At 37.9% G+C, this 19,415-nt stretch overlaps 1 protein-coding gene and 1 long non-coding RNA gene across 2 annotated transcripts in view; both read right to left on the bottom strand.

Moving 5' to 3' along the window:
- The window catches only part of UNC79 (unc-79 homolog (C. elegans)), a 100,281-nt gene extending 92,456 nt beyond the window's left edge, over window positions 1–7,825 (bottom strand). The window contains exons 1-5 of the mRNA XM_010583876.1: window positions 7,738–7,825; window positions 4,683–4,775; window positions 3,312–3,367; window positions 1,928–2,057; window positions 315–379 (exon numbers count right to left, since the gene is read on the bottom strand). Coding sequence (XP_010582178.1) covers window positions 315–379; window positions 1,928–2,057; window positions 3,312–3,367; window positions 4,683–4,775; window positions 7,738–7,825 — 432 coding nt within the window. The remainder of the gene's footprint in view (window positions 1–314; window positions 380–1,927; window positions 2,058–3,311; window positions 3,368–4,682; window positions 4,776–7,737) is intronic.
- A 3,358-nt stretch (window positions 7,826–11,183) lies between these two features.
- On the bottom strand, window positions 11,184–17,538 carry LOC104841881. Its single transcript, XR_775413.1, has 2 exons — window positions 17,418–17,538; window positions 11,184–11,664 (listed from the first exon to the last, which is right to left on the bottom strand). It is a non-coding gene; the product is annotated as an uncharacterized LOC104841881 (long non-coding RNA).
- Between the last annotated feature and the right edge of the window lie 1,877 nt (window positions 17,539–19,415).

Genomic DNA, 19,415 nt, shown 5'->3' with positions numbered 1-19,415 from the left:
ACACATATATGTGTTCAGGAAAATATTTACATGGTTAAGCCAGGAGCCAGCTTAGAATTTTATAAAGTGCTCTGCAACCGTCCCCATGTTTAATATGAAGACTTGGCCCACAGTAGTTGGAGGAAATATCCCATCTTGCTTTAGGTAGCCAAGGAACATATTCACAAAGCCCCGCCCTGGTCTCGACAGGCTTTGCTGTTCCCTTAGCTCCTGCTCTTGGTCACCTGCACACAACCAGACCATATGGCTGGGGTCTAAGTGCAACCTCCTATCCCCCAGATAGTTGGGTTTGACCCCTGAAGAAATAGCAGTACCTTCACAGCTGGTTTGTTAATAGCATTATGGCATTCAATGTGCTGGCAATGAATAGGATTCCAGGCTGCAAAACCAAAACAGAGCTGATTAATAAATGGAGAAAATATATTTATATTCTTTGTGTCTAGTGGTATCAATTGAGAACAAGATCCTCTTGTACTAAGTACTATACAAATATGAGAGAAGACCTAGCCATTCGTCAGGAAGCCTAACAGTTACAATAAACAACCTAGAATATACATGCCTACTGACTTGTTTGGGATATAATTATGAAATGAACCATGAACTCAGCGAAGAAATGGAAAAAGTGAGATGCAGACATCCCCACTGTAGACCCTTCCTGATCTCACCAACACCTTTAATTAATTAATTAATTATCTTTCCACTCCAGGAGCAAGATGGTAGGAGTAGCTGACCAAATTCAGTAACATTCTTAGGCAAAATGAAAACACAGCTATGATAAAGGAAAACTAGTCCAGCCACAGAAGGAGCCTTAGCTTTGTAATAACAAGAAGTAAACAACAACGGTATGTTCAAGTGGCATCACTTGGATGCTATACGGGATGCCCCCAGGTCAAAATGCCATGCAACTGCAGATAATACTCATCCCATTCTGGGATGCATTAACAGAACATTTACATAGAGGAAAATTATTCCAGTCCACCCAGTGCTAGTAACAGCTCAATGGAATATCATGCTTAGTTTACAGACCTGCTTGCATGTGAAGTGATGCAGAGCAGTACAAGAAGAATGTTTTTTTAAAAAAGTCAAGAAAACCTATCAACCCTTCAAGGGAAGGTTTCAGAACAGATCAGACAACACGTAACAGGAATATTCAGGATGTACTTGGTCTAGGGGGTCTTCTAAGGTCTCTTCCAACCCTTCACTTTGATTATTTAAAATGTGGCATTCTGGCCCAGAAATTTTAAAAGTGAACAAAAAACATCCCATATGACAGAGATTATTTGAAACAGGTTGAGACAGGCAAGCAGGAAAAGCAAGTCATGAATTGCTGCTGGAGACTCCCCACCACAGAAGCACAATCCCATCAGTACCATTGGGGAGTTTGGTGGACAGAGGACTTCGTACCATCCACCTACTCAGCTCCAGCTGCATTGCTGGCTTTGTCTCTCATTTTCACCCTATAGTCAACCTTAAGAACTTTTCCATTATACTGACTGCACCTGACAAGACCTGACTTTTTTTGACAGTAACAGCCAGATAAGGAGTCTTAGCAACAGCAGCAGTGATAGCAGCTGGCACAACAAAAGCAACCAAAGCAATAATTGAAAGGAACATAAGCCAGAACCCTTGTGAGGCCAATAAGGCAGTTTCACAGACCATTTGGAACACTACATATATTTCTTCTGATCTGGTTTAGTTAGTATTGGGAGTTACACAATATATTTAGTAGCCACAATCACAGTTTTTATTTTTCGTAACATCTTTTGGAAATACAGAGAAATAGATATTGTATATACTTCTGAAAGTACCAATTTATCAAACAAAAGATTTCAAAATACATCATAGAACTGTAAACATGTGACATTAACACACTTCTGATCATCTCCTTTATGTTTATTTTGGCCTACACAAAAACAGCTGCACTGACCTGTGTACTGCAGTCCTCTGTACTCACTGATTGCACCAGGTGGTTTTAAATTGGGCCAATAGTGAAATAACATTTGTACTGCTGGAGGTTTAACTTGAGATGGTCCATAGGCTATCACATACAGCAAATCCTAAGGAAAGACACGTATAAAATGTTTATTTTGCAAGTTAACAAAACACAATTCAATACATATTACTTGTGTTCAAAGATACTTGAACACACAAAATGTATATGTTTCATGCCCTACCAAATGTCCTTTGTATGCTCTTACAAGTAGATTAGATGACTACCTTCAACAACATGTTCACAATTGGCTTCTGAGTTTGATCGGAGCATCCAACAGCTACCACCCACCCACATAGTGTACTAACATATAGCAAATGAAGCCTCTGTCTAGCCATGGAACAAAGAGGTGTGAGATGATAGATAAATAAGTGGATTCAGATCAGATTCAGGCTAAGACAATACTCACAAATAGTCCTTGTAAAAGTTCAGGCCCACATGAACTGAGAAGATTGGTCATTACTAAAATTTCTACTAACCGGAGCCACAACGACATAGTATTTAGGAAATGGAGCTGTGTTCTACAAAACATGAAGCTGCTCCTGTAACCTAAAAATCAGAGGGACTTTCCTCTCCATAATCCAGAAGGAGGATTGGATATGAAGATGTCATGGTTTAACCCCAGCCAGCAACTATGCACCACACAGCTGCTCACTCACTTCCCGCCCAACCAGTGGGATGGGGGAGAGAATCGGGGAAAAAAAGTAAAACTCATGGATTGACATAAAGACAGTTTTATAGAACAGAGAGGAAGAAAATAATAATGATAGTAATAATAATAATAATAAAATGACAATAATATTAATAAAAGAATTAGAATACACAAAACAAATTATGCACAATGCAATTGCTCACCACTTGTCAACTGATGCCCAGTTAGCTCATGAGCAGAGATCCACTCCCCCTCCCCAGGCCAACTTCCCCCAGTTTATATACTAGTCATGATGTCCATTGGTATGGATTATCCCTTTGGCTAGTTCGGGTCAGCTGTCCTGGCTGTGTCCCCTCCCAACTCCTTGTGCCCCTCCAGCCTTCTTGCTGGCTGGGCATCAGAAGCTGAAAAATCTTTGACTTAGTCTAAACACTACTTAGCAACAACTGAAAACATCAGTCTCTTATCAACATTCTTCTCATACTGAATCCAAAACATAACACTATACTAGCTACTTATAAAGAAAATTAAGTCTATCCCAGCCGAAACCAGGACAGAAGATCATTTATAACTCTTTTGCACACAGTCAGTTCAATTTTCAAGCCATCTGGTTTTCATTACTATCCAAATACAGTCATTTCCACAAAGTATATATGATCATAAACTTACTTTCCATACTTCTTGCTTATATTTCATGAGGCATTCCAATAATTGGCAGTGATACACTGAGAGAGAAAAGACAGTATAGACATAATATTGAAATGGAAACTCAAGTTACAGAAGTGACGTAATTAGCTGATTGGTTTTGCTTTGTCTGTCCGAAATTCAGTACGTCATTTAATTACTTTTTATTTTAAAGGTTTTGCTGAATAATCATTGCTCTGAGAGTCATCACAAAAGATTAGAAATTAAGTATTAGTAATTTGTTTCTGCCAAGGAATGCAGTAAACTGAGTATTAGGAGTATACAGCTTTTTGCACATCAATGGAGATCTTTTTCAAACACATCTAGTTTAAGAATACCTGCTAATTCACTTAAACTTTGTCCCTCTGGCACAGTGTAAAGCTGTAAATGGGTAGGTATCTTGTCATTCATCTTGAGGCAGTAACAGAAGTCACATGTAACAATACATTATTCCCATGTATACCAAAGGCTATAGGAGCCACTCTGCATCAAACAAACATAAGAGCCAAATGAACTACTTTATGTGTTTGACTTGCCCAAAACCACAGGGGAACATTTTCTTCAGATAGCTGGAACATGGAATTCAAAAACAAAAGTAGAATGTTCCATGAAAAAAACTAACTTGTGCGAGTAGCTTTTAAAAATAGTGTGCTGCTTTTATTTACTGTTGTGAACTACATTAGCATGATGTGCACTTCTCATGCACATACTGCAGCGTGGGGTTCCTCCCCACACACACCACCTACCCATCTACATAAAGCGGGAGATAGTTGACTATCCTGCAATGTAACAGCTCCCTGAGGTTAAATTTTGTTTCAATTTGGGTATGTGATCCCTCTGATTTAAGTGGCACTGCACCACAGTGAGAAAGAATGGCCTTGTGTTTAGATACTTATAATTACATTTAAATTCATTATAGTTCTGTTGAGCCTGCAGCCTGCATTACCTGTTGTCTTTAAAAAATAGTATCAGTTGTGAACTTGGTGGGATATGAATCATAGTATAAGACAAACTGTTACTATGAATTTGTATAGTCAAAGTTAGTGGTGATTTCTCTCCAACACTGATGTTATATATCAACGCTATTTTCTGATGTCAAGCAAGAGCAGATTGGAGTCTCCAACCCTGGGCCAAATCCTATTTCTTCATCACAATGAGATCTCTTATCTACACATTGATTACTTCAAGCATGATGCTCAGAAATTCCAGTTTTGACTGAAATCACTTATTTTTCATCCTGTGTTGGATGGTGAGACAGATTTTTCCCATTATCTGAACTTTTCTGATTGCATTTGACAGTACTGCATGACTCACAGTTTTGGAGAGAATGATACCATGCTGCAGGTTTACACATACCCGGGTTTGATGTGTACTGCATTGCAATCATTAGCATTGATGATGCAGATAGATTGACATGTGCTGGAACACCTTCTCTTTTTGAGGATCCCACTTAAAAGAAAGGAAAAAAAAAACAAAAAACATTTTCTATTGTATAACAAGGAAAATTAGAAAAGAATAGCATATAACTGATTCCAACTGATGCAAATAAAATTCCTAAGGTACTATGTCCTTAAAAAAATAAATAAATAAATAAATAAAACCCTAAAAAACTAGAGACATTCTGTATAGGGAGGGTGTGAAACCCCTCTTCTGTTGGAAGAGAAAGATCACTAAGAATATGGAACTGCTTCACAGACCGCACACCTGGTTTTCCAGATCAGTAAGATTTCATTCTCAGAGCTGCATTAACCAAAGACAGTGATCTTCTCAGGCACTCTCCTTCAGCACCCACAGACTAGTCAAAACAGCATCACTTGTATAGTCAAGTGCACCTAGGGCTTAGATTGTAGGAAAGGTAAAGAAGAAGTGGAGAGTGAAGAAACAAGAAAAAATGGAAAGCCTTCTGTTGAGGTATACTGATAAAGGGCTGGGGCTGGTGGTGGCTGCTGGCTGTTGGTGGCTGCTGGCTGTTGGTGCATGGCACAGATTACTTCTCAGGGAGCACATGGTTTGAGTTCAAGTTATAGCCACATACCACAGAAATGAGTCCCCCTTGTTATGTGACCTGTGCCAAGATAATGATAAACAGTAGCACTGAAGTGTAGCTAAACTGTTGTAACTTTGAGCTCACACATAAAGTGGCTAGAGTTCCTTCTGGTCTCCTATGAAGTGGTTACTATTAAATGGTATACTTGGAAAAACCCTGCAGAGCATAGGTGTTTATTTGCTGAACTATAACATGGCAATATGGCTTTGAAGGCAACCTCCTACACAGAGATGTGGCACGTATCTTCCCATCCTCACTCACAGCGCTTTCCCAAGCCTGGCTGCCAGCACCCAAATACCAAGCATTTGGGATAGAAGCACAGAACTGCAGCTACCAGTTCAGTGAGATGCTTTCATCCCTCCCATCTGGATCTCCAGCTTCTTACACAATCTCTTGCATCCTCCCTTTCGATTTAATTCAGAGCTGAACACTAGGCGAACGAAAGGTTCTGCACTTGCCTTGTAAAGGGGCATGTCATTCCTGGTGGCGAATTAAAAGACCACTTGACTGGAAAAGGAGGAGGGAAGGGGAAATGCAGAATTTCTCTCTTCTATCTGGTACTCCATATGACCCAACATTACTATGGCTCTCTTCATTGCACTTCATTCTTTTTGAATCTCATCCACACACATAAGAGCCCCCAAATTATTACAGCAAGGTCTATTTGCATGGATTTAAATTGCAAAATACTCAGCAGCTCTAACCTGGCAATTAAAATGTGGCCATCAGCAGAAAAGTAGGACACAGTACTAGAAGCCAAATTTAAAGAACAGCAGACTGGTTTCATACAGAGATCTAACCAAAACTGAGGAAAAAGGCAGCACGACAAAGGTGTTTCCATGCTCTATATGGATGCAACCTCTGCCAAGGACAGTTCGGGCATAGTATCTATTTAAGTAAACCAAGGATTTGGCTCAACCAGTTGTTTCGGAGAATAGTTTTACAGATCTGAAGATAGACAGGACAGGATAAGTCACCTACATCAGTTGTTCTTTAACAGGTAACAGTAATGGAAGAAAAAGTAGTTTAATGCAACATTCTGTTCTTAACCCTGAAGAGGATCTATTGCACATATGTATGAAATATATCTTAGTAATTTTCAATTGCATACTGTTATTAGACCTCTCAAAGGTAACAGAGAAAATATCATTGCAATGTCTCACAAGGGACTATTTTACACGGGAAACCGAGGTACAGAAGAGTTAAGGGATTTCTCCAAGATCACTGCCTGGCAGAGCCAGAAAATGTAGATGATAAATTTCCATAAAATCTTAATCTCAAAACACTTGATCATGCTTCTTTCCATGTTCTAATAGCATCTTCTACATGTTTAAATCACATCACTGTTGATCTCTGTACAAAAGTTGTTCATCTTTTTCCATAAAGGTCTGGCATACAGATAAGGAAGATACATTCTCACAGAATCATGGGATGGTTGATGTTAGAAGTGACCTCTGGAGATCATCTTGGCCAACGCCTCTGCTCAAAGAAAGGTCAACTAGAGCAGGTACTCAGGACCAGTTATGTTTTGAGCATCTGCTAGGATGGAGAATCTGCAACATCTCTGGCAAACTGTTCCAATGTTTGATCACCCACACAGTAAAAGGCTTGTTGGTTAAAAATTACTTTTAATATTGATCCTAATGCTTCCACCTGCAGACCATGGTTAAATTTCTCGCTACTACTGAAATCCCATCAAGCTTTTTATCAGGTACATAGATGAGCATTCAGAACACACCTCAGGATTCACATTGTGCAGGGATTATGAAATTATGTAATCATGTGACAGCCTTGGGAAGGGGAAGAAAAGAGAAAAAAAGGCAGGCACTGTCAGATTCACTCTTAACACTTATGGATAGGAGACATTACAGGCACAGCTATTTAGTACAAAATTTAAAGAGAAAATGCCAAGAAGAGAGGGAGGGGGAAAAATCAGAAATACATCACAACATCATTACATTGAGAAGAGTCATTCTTGCACATCCAGATATAGTCCAGATGCAAAAATTACGCATGTTGCTATTGCATCTATCGTTTCAGGAGCAGTTTGCCCATTGATTCTGTATTCAAAACTCCCACGGCTGGCACTGAAAGTTCTAGGAGTCTGAAAACAGTGTATTTCTTCCACAAGCTAAACTTGAAGAATTCACACAGTAACACAGCATAATAAATAAATAAAAATTACAGAATTGTTTCCCTTTGAAAAACACTCACATAGAATTATTTTACATATGTACATACAGTAGATTGATGTCCCATTACAATTCTATGACAGATCGAACTTTGACTCCTACAGTCTGGTACTATTATAGCAGTGCACCATGTTTTCTGAGACATAACAATACTAGAATGATTTCTACTTACATATAGCCATAGGCAGAAAAGATGTGCTGAGATACTCTATAATATCCTTGTGCAGAAATGGAGGAAAGGTAGCTAGTGTTGAAATCATTGTATAGGGTAAAGTGCTCAAAATATCATCATTGAGAAAAGGAAGTAAGCATGTAGTAGTGTAAAAAATTGATTGCCCAAGATCTGTTGAATAAAATGAAATAAATACAGAATCATTACAATGGAAAAATAAATATGACTATTTACTTTTTAGTTTACAAAACTATAAAAGAAAATTACATTTAAATTCAAGTTTTCCCTTCAAAGTAATTTGGGAAGTTAATCACTATAGACAAGAAACTTCACCCATCATTTTGAAGCCCCTCCTAAAATAGAGTGAAACAGCTGTTCAACAGTACTCAGAAGAGCTTTAAGGGAATATGTATACTACAGCCAGTAAAATAACTTATTAAAAACAATGTTGATTTTAATCATACAGTGATTAACATACAATGGTCTGCATTTAAGCAGAGATGTTATTAGAATCAGAATTTGATATGCACTTTGGTATTGAAAGGCCTGCTTTCACAAAAAGCATTCTAGTCTTTATCAGTCATAGAAAAATAAGATTTTGATCTTAATTACCCTCAAGAAAGCTGCAAAGTACCCCCCACATAGAGACTACAGGACACATCACTGTATTTTTCAAACAACATGTGATTAAACTATGGATCTTGTTTTCCTGAGAAGTCATTGAGGCCAAAAATGGCCAAGGCTTAAAAGGAAAGGAATATTTATCAAGAATTTCGATACTTATTCTAATTAATTATACTATAACTCTTTGGAAGGGATACTTAAGAAATGTGCAACATTTCAAGATCCAAAGGGAAGAGACAGGTTATTGTGTATCTGGGCACTGTATCTGGGAATCTCTATACCCTCTTCCAAATGAGGAATTGAGTTGGGGCCAATAACCCTCCAAGAAAAGTTACAGCACTCAATGAACCCCAGGTTTGAACCTGTATGATGATCCCAGTACAACAGAAGGCCTTTCCCCTGCATGAGAGGGATTCCTTTTGTTACTCACTCTGTAACCTTAAGTATGTTACACAGGCCTCCAGTCTCATCTGTACAACCAGTATGATTTAAAACTGCCTCTGTAAAGTGCTCAGAGATCTCTAGCTGTACACATCATGAGTCATAGTAAGAATTAAAATTAGTACTCCACTTCAGTGGTTCTGGCAAGTCTTCTTGCAAGGGTCTAACCAGACCCTTAATGCTAGAGAGCGTTTCTCTCTCACAATACATATTTACCAGCTAAGCATTGAGAGTTTTGTGTAATTTGATTGGACCAAAGCTCAGGACTGCCTAGCGCACCAGTTGTACTTACCCAAACAACATTGATTGTTCTGATAAAAAAAAAATATTTCTTTTAGTCAAATGCTAAGCTGAGGGAGAAATAAATAGCAAGTTTTATTGTAAAATTTAATTCTCCATACACAGAACCATAAAAAATAGCAAGTGACCTCCCCTTGCCCCAACCATGAGTCAACCAAATTATTCCTGGCAGATATTTATCTAAACTGTTCTTAAAAATCTACAAGACAGTTCATTCCTCCTGGCAATTCATCCTAGTGCTTAACCATCTTTATCATAAAAAGGCCTTTTTTTTTTTTTAATTTCCATTGCTGCAGTTTAAGCTTGTAATTTCTTACCCTGATCAACTGTAACCACAAATGGTTTGGTTTAGTTTCTTTCTCCTCACAGCAACCTTTACATATTTCTGTATGATAATCATGTCTCCCTTCCATTTTTATCTAAGCTAGACAAACCAAGTTCTTTCCATTTTTCCTCACTGTTCACATTTTCTAGACCTCAAATCATTCTTGTTTTTTTTTCCTGGATTCCTCTCAAATGCTCCATGTCTTTCTTGAAGCCAGATTGACAAATCTGAATTTTTTTCTCCAGCTGAGGCCTTGGTAGGGCAGTTAGAATGACAAATAAAATGCTTTGGGTGTCTCATACACAAAATACCTGTTTACATATTGCTGGAATAAAATTAGTGTATTAGTGACTTATGGTCTGCCTCTGATCTACTGTAACACCCAGATCTTTCCGCAGTACTGCTTTCAAGGTAGTATTCCCCCCATTTCATTTCTGCCTTTGATTTCTCCTGCTTAAACATAGTATTTTACATTTCTCTTTTGAAGATGTTTCAAAACAGAATGCAATTTGCCAAGATTGTTTTGAATTGGATATCTTTCTCACAAAGGACATGTTATTTGCCATCTTGATAACCCCTGCAAATCAAAGTCCTCTCTCATTTCTATCAGCCAAGTAAAAAAATTAAAATATTTAATAACACTAGACCCAGCACAGACTCCTGTAAGATTCCCACTTGGTACACCCTTCCAGCTGACAAGAGCCACTGGTAATTACTCCTGGAGTGTTTTCCTCACTCAAGTGGAGACCATATGTCTCAGATTGCCTATTAGGATGTCAAGTGACACAGCAACAAAAGCCTGACTAAGGACGGGAAAACCCCACCAGGAGAGCCATTGTGGTGCCTTAAAAAGAAATTATGTTTGCTCAATGTTATTTGTTCTTTACAGGTCTCCATTGCTTGTTAATTATCACCATCTTATCTATTTAGAAAAAGATTGTTTTGATAATTAACGTCACCATTTCTAGAAACTGAAGTTAAGTCAACAAGTCTGTAATTTGCTCAGAGCCCCCCTTTTGCAATTTCATACCATTTCCTAGTGCAGTAGTCTTTGATTCAAAACATGCTGCTCCCGACTCAAAAGGAATTCAGCATTTAACAGAAAAAACTTTCCTCCTGAAGAATTTCAGCAGTGTATCAGATTGACAACAATCTTCCTATACTGAACTATGTAAGTAATACACCCTGATACCATGGTGAAAATTAATATTAGGCTTATGTAACATAGGGAGAACACTGGGCTCCTGAATCCCAGTCTGAAAAGCCACAGACTAACAAGCCAGACATATGCAGAACTTGAGGGAAAACGATATAAATACAATGCAGTCACAAAAAAATCTTGTGATTAACTACTTCAAAACATAAGGAAATACAGGAAAAATTTTCTGTAAGTCAGACAGAGATATTGCTATCTTTTTACCCAGGAATATTTTAAAGCCATCTCAAATTACCTTTACCAGGGTTTTTCTTCAATTAAATGTATACTATGGTCTATTTAGAGATGGACCTTCACCAAAACACTCAATCTGCATATTCGTTATACGCCAGATACACATTTGCAAGAAATTTGCGCCTTTTTAAGAGAGCCACCCCAAAAAGACTAGTCTGAAGATATCCCAGCAGATTCAAATTCAAAATCCAGATTTTTTTAGACCCATCTGTATTGTTTTTGTTACGTACCATTGTATTTTAGTTACATACCACCAGCATATCACTAAAAATCAGACAACCTCAGAATTCAAACCCAAATCCACAGTTAGCAAAAAAATTCTTTTATTTAAAAAAGTCACACCAAACACTTGGATATAAACACATCCCAGGAGATTTGAATTCCAGATCCAGGTCAGTTTAGGCCCATCTCTTCTACTGCATTTACGCATCATTCACAGCACTGAAGTTAAGCGTACTGGAAGGGTTCAAGGGCCTGCTTACCATGTTGACCATGTTGTAGCAAGGGAACTAGATCCAGCAGTGTCACCAGTGTCACGTAAAGTCCTTGATAGTCCAAAGATGGGTAGTCTGATAACTGAGCATCACGACTTTGCTGGCCACGTTCAGATGGAGCATCTCGCAGGACGCTGTAAAGGAGGGAGCGAGTAACAGTAGGGTTGATGGAACTGACCTGTGGTCTTAGAGATGGGGTGAGTGGGAATGGCACAGGAAAAAGACACATGGTCATGGGCACTGTCAAATTGGAGGCATCTTGATTCTCCTTCTTCCCTGTGCGGGACAAAATGCTGTTGGGGGGACAAAGAAAAAAAAGAGACAACAAAGACACAAAGAACAGCACATTACATTGAAATGACACTATAAAACAAATAATAAAAGACCAGATACATCCCACATAAGATGCAATCGCTACTGAAACCAGCATGTCTACAAATCTAGCAACCATTCACTTTCATGCTTCAAGGTAAGAGAATTAAAAATTGACATCTAGGAAAATTTCATTGCATCTCATGTGTTATCTGGTTCATAAGGAGCAAAAATATAAAAATGCATGTTTCAGTGCCCTACCCATGTTTCACAGTTAAGAAAAATTCTGAGAATTAAAAGTGTTTGCTATGGAAAAAATAGCTATGTCAAAATAGGCTGGTATTTTGCTCTGAGATTTTGAGGATTTTGAGAGATTCCCCCCCCCCATAATCTTTTGAAACAAGTGACTGAAAACATGCAAAATATAGGTGTGGCACTTGCAGAAACATGTTTTAGCAAAGAATAAACATGTGTGTTTGTTAAGATAGTCTTAAAAATCACATGTTTATTGCATTAAAATAATGTCTGTATGTATTTTATGATACTGTTTCATGACCACTCACTCAGTATCATTTGAGATAATGAAGTTTAAACAGGCACATGGATTTAGAAATAATATAATATTTCTAAAATGTTAACTAAACTACATTTGGAAAAGTTATAAAATAATATATAGTAGATGGTCTTTAGCATATGTTTGTGAGCTAATGATAATGGTTGTTTATGTGTGTTTTTAATTTTGCCCATGTTTAGGGAGGAAACATTTTACTTTATGAATACAAACACTCCTTGGGTAAATAGTTACCTTCAAAAATCTAAGGGCTAAGCAAGCAAGACCAATTATGTAACTGCAGATCAGACAGTATGTTACCATACATTCCTGCTGTTACTTACGTTATTATTCAACAAAACTCACTATAAACTAAAGGAGAGATAATTTCAAAAAATAAAAAGGATTTAGTGGGAATCAAAATAGAGGCTATACGTCAACCAGCTTGCTATGTTGTTTTAAGAATGTTGTAAACATGGTTGTAAACATGTTAATCTAATTTATTAAAAAAAAATAAAACCCACTATTTTAAATAGAAATAAATTGTCACTTAAGCAGTGTTATATTTTAGTTATCAGGCAATTATAGGGTTAGTTCATAGTCTTCATATGTGCCTATAAAATATAATACACCTTTTAAATATATTAAACCACACACAATGCTTTTTTTTTTTCAAAGCATGTTTTGCACCTCTCAGTGGTTGGGATTTCCAAAAGCAGTTGCTGTTGGTTTAACTCTGTTCCCAAAGTCAGTGTTAAAACTTATAAAAGACAAGTCAGTGGCATTAAAATTTCCACTGACTAACGAAGAGCAGAGTTATGTCAAGAGGGAGCACTTCTGGAAACCTCAGTCCTCTTTAACAGTACAGAAATCCCTATCATATAATCACCTTAGCAAAGATGTATCTTACCTCAAGTCAATTCAACAGTTTACACAAGTAAGCTAAACTCTTGCTAAGGTGCTTATAAGAGAAGGTGTCATTCATTTGCCATATATATAAAACACTTTTACGAGTACAGTTCTATGCCAAGTGGCTACTATCACATCACACTTGCAGTCAGAGATGACAGACATCGTCTGTTTTAAGAAACTGCATACTTTTTTTTTTTTCCTTTTTTATTGTGCCTTGCGTATTTGGTAGATTATTTTGGTTTCTGTTACCCAATGTCCAGTACAAGAAACATGGTTACTGTCATGACAGTGTTTATGAAATCATATCAGAAAATCACCTAAGATCTAGTATGACTTTAAAAACAAATTATCAGAGTGCTGATTCCTTTTAATTTGCTTGATGTTCATTTGCCGTACTTTGCAGCTCATGTTTAGAGATATGAAGGTACTAAACTATTTCTTCCCTGCCTACCAACAGATGATACCAATTACCCACCCCTTTACTTGCCAACACAGTACTTCAAGCGCACTTATTTCCAGAAAGGATATTACTGTATTAATTAATCCTTGCTTTAGAAAGTGTAAGGCAGTGATGGAGAGCTTACTCTACAGGCTTCCCTTACTTTTAACACAGAGCTATGGCCCATCTATGGATCAGAGGCCAAAGCACACCATCTTGTATCTTGATCAGGGCATCCTTCTGTTCACTTCAGGAACAGCAATGAAACCATATATAAATTCCAGCTACAACCATGCCAAATTTAGAAAGAAAAAAAAAAACAAACAAAAAACTTTCAGACCCAGGCTTTTGCCTGACCCATATATTTTAAAAGCAATAAACAGAAGAGTCAAAACTGAAAATCTAGGAAGTCCCCTAAGACCAAGATACAACGATTGGAGTTTGCTCCCGTTTCTGTTCAAACCAAGTACTGAGAACTCGGAGCATCTGCAGATCATAACTCCATACTGAACTTGCTCTGTGACAAGTGACAAAGCTACCAGGGCTTGTTTCAAGATTTGTACATCTTTGCTGCAAATCCATCCCCAAATTACTGCCTTCCAGGAAAGGTTTCCTAAAATGCCTACAAGGGATTTGCATCTCACCAAGGCAGCAAAACAAGCTTAACCATTAATTAGCCACTGGGCATTTCTAACTATTCCTTACGTAAAACATTTTACTTAGAAATACATATGGAGAATTTTCTCCAAGAAAATGTGAAAGAATGAGCTGTTCTGCAACATGTTTATTCAGTCTTAGATCATTCCTCAAATGAGGGAGAAAACACTGAAAATGAGCTGGGCATGAAACAAATTCATGCTGTAATGTAAAGAAATGCTTTTGCCCAAAGAGAAAATTAAAGAAGAACTAAATGAATCAATGTGCTATGCATTGTGTATGGTGATTTTATGTGATGTTTGTTCATAGAAATAAGGAATTTTTTTTTTTTCAGCCATTCCGAATCTGTTCCCCCCACCCTTGAGCTTGTGATTTATTGAGGCTACATACAGAGCAAGGGAGCAAACTAATCCCTTGTGCAATCCAACTATAGCTAGCAGATTGACACCAGGTATGAATGTGATCCAAAACAGTGGGCATGCCCCACTGAAAAGAACACAGTCAACGTGTCCATAATGTGGAATGGTAAAAAGTATAATAAACAGTAAGAGCTACACCTGTAAAATCCCATCATCATATGGAATTTCTCTGACTAATCACTATTCTTCCATTACTCCTATGACTACATATGTTCATCAAGAAATGTTTGTCCTAAAAAATTCAGCTGCAAGGAGAGTACACATCAAACTGGGAAGTATTTTTTAAAGTTATTTTAAAATAGTAGATGAACAAAAGCAACCTATTCTGAAGAACAGATCCAAAATCTCCAGAAATCAATGGGCATTTTTGCTACTGTTTGATCAGTATTCTCTTAGCAGCCCAAACTCATTGCGTATACTCTGTCTCAAGCTACAAAGATTATTCTCCTCCATGTACTTCAATCATTGATGTTAAACCTTGCACAATGGAGTCTCAGTGTAGGAGGCAGAAAGAAGACACGGCATGCAGAATATTCAAAGAAATTTCTGAACATGCTCTTCAGAAAGGTTCTTAACCAGTCTGTTTAGTTTTAGGGTAAATCTTGTAGAGATCTGCACACAGTGGGTGGGAGTTTCCTTCTTTCCATCTGCCACACTAAATACAGGGTGCATTTTGTTTTGCTTTTTTATCCAGCTTCTTTCTTAGTATCAGTGTATTAACTCATACTGGTTCAACCATAGCACTCCGACATTGACCCACAGTTCAAATTCCCCAGTTACAGGGATTTAGAATGTGGATTTGACCTTGCTGAGTGTCAGAATTTAGTCCACTTAAATTTAGTCCTGGCTTCAATTTCTGGTGCCCTTTTAGCTCTGAGGCTGATCAGATCCCAGATCATGAATGACAAAGCCATTTGTGTAGACCTACGTATCAACAACAGGATTTTGGTTCAGTCCCATCGTGAACATGAAATAAAGAAATGGAGTTGCTCAATTGTGCCATTGCTGCCCTGATTTCTGATCTGCTCCCATAGTCGCTAAGTATAAAGCTTTTTCAGTAATCCCAGAAACATCACTGCTCGTGGTATGTGAAGAATTTGTCACACAGGACATGTGAGCTGTACTGCTCAGAACGATGAAGACAACAGGGTGGCATAAAGACACTTTCTTTAAGCAGCAGACTCTAAATCCATCCTGTCCCAATAAACTTCTACCCAAAAAGAAACGGATCTCATTATAGCACTTGGTAGTTACAGCTAAGAGAGAAAACATTCAGAATCAAGTCCAACTTTCTTGCTTTAAAAGCTTGAAGGCCCACAGCATTTGAGCAGGGGCTGTTTTGTCATACAGAACGTTACTTAAATGTGATTTAAGTGTGTGTGTGTGTTGTGCAAATAATCCATCAAAACAGCCTGATGTGGGAATAGAACCGCATTTCAGAGGTATCTTTAGTGACACTCTGAACATTTTTTCCCCACTGCTGCAATATAACAAGACAAAATTTAATTTATTAATCTTAGAAAAAAGCCCTACTGGTTGCCATAAGTTTCTTCAACACTCTAAATGATGAGGGAAACAAATTTCACAGTGGTTAAACAATCTACTCTTGAAATTTTCAAAAGTACACAGTTTAAGTTTGCAGTGAACAGGTGTTCCACTGCTAACGAGTATTTCTATGTATCCTTCCTTCTTATAAACAGGGTCAAGAATTTTGATACATCCCATGCACTAGTTCACTCTAATGCACTACTGTCATTCTTTCAGGTTTAGATTCTTGCTTCTCAACTTGTATATGTCATAGGGGTATGTGTACAAATATATGGGTTAATTGTATTTTGTTAATGTTTCCTCATCAACTATGACAACGAGCTGTATTTCCAAACTAGCTTCTGACAGCAGGGACAATCTTTCCAGGTATAATACAGGAAGCTACGCATAGAAATGCAGATTTAAGAGCATTTTTCTGGATGTGAAAACTAGTGCCAGCCAAAACCTGGACAGACAAAAATCACCTCTTCAGTGTCAAAAGCCATTTTAAAAACAATTTGAAAATACGAATCCACTAGGTAGCACTGTGGAATGAATGTCATTCCTAATTAAGTCTCACAATTTTTCATATCTTTTTAGCAAGACAAGGTAGTATTCCCTATTCAAAATGTATTCTGTAATCATATGGTATTTAGTACTACATATTATTACTAAATATTGGACTAAATCAAAACCCTGGGTCAGAACAACCCTGACCTGTTGTTGCCATCCAAATCCAGATGTCTACCCAAGCTTTGTGTCTATTCATATTGTTATAAGGGACTGAACCAGAACCCAAATATGACAGCCAGCTGAACTATGGCACAGTAAAAACCTAGCTCTCCTCGTCTGGCTCATCACTCTAGGATCCTGAGGCACCAAGACTGTCAAGGAGGTCATGAGGATACACGTCTAAAACTCTGTAGGTCACGAACTCCTTTCTTCACAAGTTCAGCATGTTTGTGCATTCAGCTAAGTCTCAGGAGTGCCAAGCAAATGTGTAATCAACCAAGTTTATTTTAGAATCAGCCACTCAATAAGCAGCTCAACTGGGCAAATTGGGCAACAGCCACTGAAGAGATTAATCCATACCATTCTTTTCTTAAATTATGCTCTGACTCTTTTTGGCTAAGCATTGACCCATTAAATCTTGCAACCAATTCAAAGTTAATCAATACCCCCTACAATTCTTTAGCTCTTTTCTCTTCAAGAGCATTAGTTAAAACTTACCTCAATAATGTCTGAGAAAAGTATTTCAGAGTATTTGCAATGTCAGTTCCAGAGGGCACAGGGTAAATGTTGTGGAGAACACGGTTGTGGTATTCCTGAAGGTAACGGATTTTGGAAGCAACTACATAAAAGACAAAAAAACAAACACGGAAACTTTAATTCAGGTTTTTTGCAGACTTTGACAGAATCACATCTGTTCCTACCATTTCTGATTTCTTTTTTAATTTATAAATTAAACTGTAAGAACCAGAAAAGTCTCTCCATTCCTTCTATTTTGACTTAATAAATTGAACATTCCAGTGCAAGAGTGCCAAGGGGAAAGCACAGAAATGAATGCCTGCATCTGTATTAGACCAAGTTAGTGTTAGCAAATTAAAAAAAAAAAAAAAAAAAAAAAAACAAACAGTAAAGCCACAACAAAAAACCCAACCAAACAAAAAAAACCCAATGCACTTCTGTGTCTCCAAGCATCTCAAGATTCATTTATAATGAATGAGTCACTGGATCACAGGAGGTTCATGTAAGATGGATAAATATTTCTACAGCCAAAGCAGAGATATCAGCTAAGACAGAGAAAGCTTATGTGATTTACTTTAGGCCATACATTTACTTTATGCAATGAACTGAAGATATGAAAAGATCTGTGCTGTTTATTCATGTGTCTTAGGAAGTCTGATCAAGCAGGTGACGGGATTTCAAAGAGCAGTAGGAGCTCTACACCTTTACTGAAACCATTTTTTTGTTGTTTTACAAATAGCAGGTTTATTTTCTAATAGAGATCCCTGTTCAGCACTGGAAAAAAGGGATTACCCACAATAGCTGCAATACCTTCCATTGCCTTATATGGTACAAGACAGTCTCATGCAGAGACACCTGAGCACAGTCAACTATTTTTTGCTCTGCTCAGACTAATCAACTCGGCTGAGAAACAGAATGCATCAGCTGTGGCAGAGGGCTGCACCAGCTCAACTGCGCTTCCAGCTAGACGGCTCAGCAGTTGTTCATAGCATCACTGTGCAGACACAGCCTCAATGAAAGCAGAGCTGGCTGGGAACTCTTAATCATGTTAAAAATGCACCAAGACTGTGTAATAGGCAGTTAAAAGGGGAGATGCTTCTCAATGACTTCAGCCCTTAAGCATATGGATTATGACAGTCTTTCACTAGACCAAGATATACCTTGTTCCCCTACAGGGCTCCTTCAGTGTGGAAGATAAATCATGCTTCCTAAATGAGCAATTAGTCAATACTTTGTTTTATTCTCATTGTTTCTCTTTATTAAAGAATGAATACCGCTTAGTCCTCTATTGAACAGAAGGGCACTAACTTCCCGAGAGACATCGCTATGCCTCCCACTGCTACTGTATCTGAACATTTCATGAGCATTCTGATTTTTTTCTGTATCATTGACAAGTTGAATGAGAAGGGGTGACACTGTATCCATATTACAGAAAAAGACGGAAGGACAGACACCAAGAGCGAAGTGTCTGCAACTGCTGTTGGAGGCTCAGCTTGAGATACTGAGTCATTTTGCCAGTATAGATAGCAGTATGTACTGGACTTTCACATCCAGTAAACAAAAGCATTTGTGAGTGCCCAGTCACACAACAAATGAGGTTTGACAATTTCAAGTCAGTTATCCATAAAATGAGGAACACTCAAACAATCATCAAGCAAAGAATACTGTTTGCTTGAATTGCATGACAAGAAACCCAGTCTTCCAGCACCCAACTGCCCTCATCATGATCGTCCTTTCTCCGGTTTCCTGCTGTACTGACTGTAGCCTTCCAATTTCTGCAGCAAGTGAAGCTCCTACAGACAAAATTCTCCCTTGTGATATTACCCTGCTTCATCACAGGGAGCAAGCCTGTCATGTGACTGAACAGGGCTGGGGTCTATGGGAAAACAGCAGGTAAAAATGCAATTAGGGACACTGTCATAATGCATATGCAAAAGTAATAAACTAAGGATGCATAAGCAACTTAATTATATTTCCTCA

Source organism: Haliaeetus leucocephalus, unplaced genomic scaffold, assembly GCF_000737465.1.
Source record: "Haliaeetus leucocephalus isolate CR32 unplaced genomic scaffold, Haliaeetus_leucocephalus-4.0 Scaffold932, whole genome shotgun sequence".
Lineage (NCBI taxonomy): Eukaryota > Metazoa > Chordata > Aves > Accipitriformes > Accipitridae > Haliaeetus > Haliaeetus leucocephalus.
The sequence above is the reverse complement of the archived record's forward strand: the minus strand, read 5'-3'. Positions and strand labels throughout refer to the sequence as shown.